This window comes from Crocuta crocuta, unplaced genomic scaffold (assembly GCF_008692635.1).
Source record: "Crocuta crocuta isolate KB4526 unplaced genomic scaffold, BGI_CrCroc_1.0 scaffold323, whole genome shotgun sequence".
Taxonomy (NCBI): Eukaryota; Metazoa; Chordata; class Mammalia; order Carnivora; family Hyaenidae; genus Crocuta; species Crocuta crocuta.
The window spans coordinates 3,293,615-3,299,666 of NW_027536465.1; the positions used below are offsets into that span (position 1 = coordinate 3,293,615).

The following is a 6,052-nucleotide window of genomic DNA, read 5'->3' on the forward strand; positions in this document are numbered from 1 at the left end:
CGAGGGCCATCCAATCCTAGGACCTGGAGAGAAAGAGCCACCAGGGTCATCACTGCAAGGCAGGTCTCCCACCCTGTTCCAAGGAACTTCAGGGTCCCCCATGTTGTCTGCTGCGGTACTGGAAAAGAGGATCTTTCATTTTAAAAGTTTGGGGAGCACAAAGGTTCCTTTGCTGCAGGACTTCTCAGGCCCTTTAATGTGTCAGTGAAGGCCAGTCCCTCCACGAGGGAGAGACACGGTGTGCAGTGTTTCCCAAACATAGCTGGTCATGGAACCCATGAAGCCTCAGTGATTCACAGAATAACTATGAATCATTGATGGGGTGCTTTGAGGAACACAGTTTGGGAAGCACTGCTAAAGAATGCAACTTCCCCGGGATCCTTGACCACAGATCCCTTCAGAGGAGGTCCTCAGCCCAGGAGGAGACTGTGCAATGGGTGAGCCTTGCTTCCTGCCACCCTACTGGCTTTGGGCCCTGGCAGGAGGTAAAGGCCTAGAGGCCTAAGGGCATGTAGACAGGTTTCCTTCCTCTGAGGCAGAGGCTCTGATGGCTCAGCAGGGTGGGAGGGGGCAGGGGCTGCAGGGCTACAGAGAAGTGGGGGGTACCTGCTGTTGCCCTCACGTGGTCTCAGAGCACCCAAGGGTGCTGTCCCAGCCCGTGGAGCCCGCCTCCTTGCTGGGTATCTTGTCTCCTCCCACCGCCCTTTCTGCAACTCTCCAGGACCACATGTATCCCAGGTCATGGTCGCCAGGCAGAAACAGGCGCCCTGGCCCAGCTGCAAACTGGGTTAGGGGCCTGGTCTGGAGGCGGCAGAGGGAGCCAGCCTGGCCCCACGCGGGCCCTCACTGCCTTTGGGAAGCCTGGGGCCTGGGTTCTGCAACAAACCCTTGAGACCCGGCAGCTCCCGGCTTTGAAGACCGGCGTGTGTACAACCAGACCCAGCTTCAAAGGCTTCCCGAGGCCTCCGCCTGAGCCTCCTCCCAGCCCCAACCTCTGGCAGACCCACCCGCCACTTGCCCGCCAACCCCCTCCACACACCCCAACCACCACAGACACACACCCACCGGAAGCTTCTGTGATGGCCCCAAACAGGGTCAGAGCTAGAGATGAAAACAGTAGGGGCAGGTAGGGAGCCCTCGGGAGCAGGGGCGAGGGAGAAGGGAGTGAGAAGAGAAGAAGGGAGAAGGATGGACAGGAAGGTGGACAGACTAGGCAGTGGGAAGGGGAGAGGGATGGTGGAGGCCCTGAGTTAAAGGAAGGGAGGGTGGGAGGGCAGCTCACCTTCAGGCCAAGCCCCTTGCTGGCAGGCTGGGCCTTGCCAGGCTAGGTTGGAGGGGCACCCAGCCCTCCCTCAGCCTGACAGCCACCCAGTGAAGGCCTGGGTTCAGCAGAGAGGGCTCTCGAGAGAACCCTCACTTTCCGAGCCTCTGGCCAGGTAGAGAGGCTGATGGGGGCTTCCCTTGGTGTGTCCCAGTGACCCTGGCCAAGGTGGTCCAGGGAAGGCAAGCCTGCCTACTTGCAGAGGGCTATCAGAGGGGGGAGCCTGGGTGCATCAGAGGCACCAAGACAGGCCTTGGGGACCAGGAGCGACAGACAGAGAAGGGAAGAGTCCCCATTGTCTACTTCCCCAAGTGGCCCAGCACTGAGGTCTGCCAAGCTTGGAAGTCACCCTCAGGACACTGCTGAGGTCTTCAATAAGAGCATGAGCACCCCAGGAGAGGGGATCTCAGTTGTGGGGGGTGGGGTGGGGGAGGAGCTTGGATATGCAGGGGAGCTAGGAGGGTGGGTGGAGATGGTATGTGATGTGGAGGAACCAGCAACCAGGGTTGAGGGAAGAGGCAGATGGGGCTGGAGTGAGAGCAGCCAGAAATGGGGCTGGGGTCCTTGGAACATTGTGAGGGTCTGGGGGCAGAGGCAGGAAGGGTGGAGCCCAGGAGCCACCCTGAGGTGCTAAGAGTGTGTGGGTGGGGGGCAGGGAGAGAGAACCAGAGAACGGCCCCAACTGAATGCATGTGCTCAGAGGGTGGGGAGGGGGAGGCTCCTCCCACGGGGACTGCCTGCATGCTCCCACCCCGAACTCAGAGCCTGGCACCTACTTGATGGCCTTCTTCTCACTGCGCCCGCGCCCTGAGTCAGGCGTGCCCACGGTCTCCAAGGAGTTCTTGTAGCGTTTGCCCTGCAGAGACAGCGCCTGGGTCACTCCTGGGAGACAGGACCGTACCCTCCCTGCCTCCCCAGAATGCACCTGGGTGGGGGAGTGGGCTGGGCTGAGGGCTCTGCAACAAAATGTGGGGCCAAGGTGTGAAGGCGTCACCACTGAGGGGTAGCTCCTTGGTCCCATAAAGCTCTAGGAGCTACTGTGTCCCTTGACTAGCACCCCATCCCTGACCCCCAGGGATGGGGCCCCTCCGATCTGCCTGTCTCCTGGGGCTCTGGCCCGGCTCCCAGAAACACATCTCCCTCTGCCACGGACAGACGGCTCTCAGGCGCCTGGCCACGTCACACTGGCCACGTCACCGCTCCCAGATGGTGGGGGTGGCATCCTGCAGGGCAAGGTTGCCGGTGACCAGTGATGTGAACGGCGGGGGCAGGGAGAGGGCCTCGTGCCCAGTCCTACCCAGGACTGTGCCCAAGCACTGTCTGGGGGCTCCCTAGGGGCCTCCTGCCTCAGGCAGAGCCGGGCCGGAGTGCTCTCCTTTAGAGGAAGGCGGCCTTGGAAGAAAGGCTGCCCCCCCCAGCTCTGAGGCTGGGGCAACAACCAGCACCCCAGAGTTCCTCACGCCTGCCTGAGTCGGGGTGGGGGGGGAAGGGCACAGCCCGCAGTCCAAGTGCTCTGGGTTCCCCAGCTCCAGGAAGGGCCACGGCTACACTGGGGACTGGGCCTGCTGCCGGGAAGGTGAGTGCCATTCACCTTCTTGGTTTGGGTTTCTAAATTTAGCTCATGCAGAGCCCAGCACCATTAACATTCCTGGCTGCCACCAAGCGTCCTCACGCGCACCCATGGGCCACGGGCCTGGGGCAGGCCCGGGGCTGGCGTGGGCAGTGGGGTGGCAGCACACGCGCGCGCGCGCGCACACACACACACACACACACGTTTCCCCAACGTCTCACACATGCACCGACATCTCAGCCACAACACTCAAGGACTCCACCTTCCCTAAAGCAAAATAAAAGCTGCACCACCATGATCCCCGTCCTCCCTGACACTCCTGCCAGCCGCAGCCCCTGCCAGGGTGTGGGAGCTGCCCTGGGCAGCAGCAGCAGAGCTCCCCAGAATGGCGTGGGTACAGGGGGCGGGTCCTCATTCCATCTCCAGCGCCCCCAGGTCTCAGGGGCAACTAGAGCCTGGTCCCAGCAACGCCTCACCCTGGTTGAAGCCCCTTGGCCTCTCTGATCTCCTTTTCCTCCTTTCTGAAGACGGGTGTCCTATCTCCAGATGAGCCCCGGGTCCCTCATCCTTCCAGAAGCATCACAGAAATTACGATTTCTCTCCTGACTTACTTCAGCTCTCACCCCGGGGGACACAGCCCGAACTGGCAGGGACTGTTTGGTCTCTAGTACTCGGTGTGCAAGCTGGTACCTGGCAGTTCTCAGAAAAAAAATAAAAAGATCATATGGAACCACCCCCCTCATGGCTCCCCTGCCCTGGGGACTCGCAGCCCAGGCTGTTGCCTCTGAGCCAAAACTTTAAGAGTTAAAAAAAACAGAGCTATTGGATCCTCAGAGTCCGCAAAAGCTGCCCCCTCTCAGCTCCAGCTCTGCTCTGTACCATCATTACACAGAAGTTCAAATCCCGAACAATGACCAGTCTGGACCTGAGCTGCTCCATGCTGGCCAAGGGCCCTTCTCTGGACAGGACACAGGGAGGAGCCCCATCCCCATAACTCCCCCACACTTCAGGCAGGGTGGCCCAGGGAGGGCCCCTCACCCCCACCCCTCACTCCCTCTCCTCTTTCTCCCCGGCTTTGGCTGGAGAATCTGCCCTAGGTCAGCACCTGCTTCTAAGGCCGGTCAGCTGCCCCTCCTCCAGGTCAGGCCTGGCTGCGGTGGGCTGTCCCCAGTTCATCCAGGGCCTGCGCCTCTTCCTTCCGCAGCTCAGAGAACCTTCCCCTCTGGGTGCTATTGGGACAGGAAGGTGGGCTGGGCTGGGGGGTGGGGGGCGGTGAAGGGGGAAGTCAACGGGGCAACGACAGGAAACCCAGGCAGTGTCCAGGAGACACTGGGTGGCTTCTGAGGAACCCAATACCAATCAGCCTGCTTCGCAGGGAGGGGGTTGGCCACGCTGATCTGGAAAAAGCCAGCTGGAGATTAAGGAAGTTATTAATGTTTGGAAATGGGATCCGGGCTGTCAGGGTATCACATCACTGCTGCTGGGGGGACGGGCAGGCAAGGAGAGCCCAGCAACTGTGCAGCGAGCATTTAAAGCCCCTTCCATAAAGCAAGAGACAGCCCGGGGCAGAAAGCTCCCAGGCTCATCTGATGTGGGGGGCTGGGAGAGGGGTTGTGGCAGGGTTGGGGGCTGGGCAGCTCAGGGGAGGAAGTCAAAAGGGACAGACAGACTGTGGCTTGGACCCCTGGAGAAGGTGCTGGCTGGAGGCTGGGAGGAGGGGCTGGGGCTCTAAGATGCCTGAGTGCTTCCTGCACTGAGAGCCCCCCACACACACCTGCTACAAAAGCTGTCATCTTTGAATGCTGGTCCCCAGGTGGGTGGGTGGGGGAGAAGCTCTCACCACAGCACGTGTGCACGCGTACGCGCGCGCGCGCGCACACACACACACACACACACACACACACACACACACTGCAGCACTTACCAGGAGGGGCCGGGACAGTGGGGATGAAGCAAGCATTAGCTCACTCCGGTGGGGATCTGATGAGAAGCACATTCCATCATGCAGAGGTGAACACACACACACACACACACACACACACACACACTGCACCAATATCCTCAAAGTCGACACGCTCAGCACAAAGCCCCCCACTCAAGGTCACCCATGGGGCCTGCCCTGCTCATACTTTCCTCTGCTTTCAAACAGACAGACAGCCGGACAGCCAGACAGCCAGACAGGCCAACATGCCCCGCAACAAGACGCACAGGGCTGCAGTGTGTGCATGCTCAGCCACTCCCAGGGCCTCCGAGGATACTCACATACATAGGCACGTGGCCAAGCCCCCTCCTCCACCCCCCCCCCCCCAGATGCAGACACCAGAGATCCAGGGACAATGAAGCAGCCAGCCTGGCCGCACATACCTGCGCCCCCACACCCAGAGCAAACAGGCCCAGGTTATGCATACACTCCTGCTTGGGGCACAGCAGGGCCTTCTCTAAGGTGCTCCTTGAAGCTGAATATCCCAGGATGAAGGGCCATGTTCCCAGTGCCTGAGTGTGCCTTTCCTGAAGGAGACATGCTGGGTCATGGGCCTCTTGGGTTCTTCCCAGAGGTGTCTGGCCCTTTTCTTCCATATGACTGGGGTTTGAGGCCCCCAGCTACACACTGCCCATGGCCACAGCCCTCCTCGCCTTGTCCTTAAGGCCCCTCTGTGGCTGGACAGTGACATCTGGCCCCCCACTCCCACCATGCACAATCTAGGAAATGGAGATACCTGCCGGGGACCCTTCTTCACCCAAGCCCAGGAAAGGCCCCACATCGCGACACCTCTGGGTCCACCTTGGGGAGTGCCCCACGGCACTCCCCAAAGTCCCCACTGTACTTCTGGGCTGGGGCACTGGGGTGGAGGAGGATGAGGGGAAGCGGGGTGGTGGTGAGTGGGGGTCTAGCCTTGCAGCCGCTTCTGGGGAACCGGTGGCTGCAGGCGGCGGCGGCGTAGATAGCTCAGCCCAGCTCCCCCTCCCGGGCCTTCGGGTGATGAATGTCCCTCCTGATGGTCTCGTTACTTATTGATGGCCTAATCCTGCTCGTTAATTCCCCAGTCCTCGTTAAAAATGAAAAGAAGCCGTTTGTGCTTGTACAAACCCCAAGAACCAGGATGGATGTGCGGGTGCTGGGGGTGGGGCGGGGCGGGCAGCGCCTCCTCATTGGCCAGGAA

The 6,052-nt window shown here is 60.8% G+C and overlaps 1 protein-coding gene across 1 annotated transcript in view; it reads right to left on the reverse strand.

Annotated features, from left to right (window-relative positions):
* SYT7 (synaptotagmin 7) overlaps nucleotides 1-6,052 on the reverse strand; it is a 40,964-nt gene that overhangs the window by 27,774 nt on the left and 7,138 nt on the right. Inside the window, exon 4 of the mRNA XM_077748827.1 lies at nucleotides 2,098-2,177. Coding sequence (XP_077604953.1) covers nucleotides 2,098-2,177 — 80 coding nt within the window. The remainder of the gene's footprint in view (nucleotides 1-2,097; nucleotides 2,178-6,052) is intronic.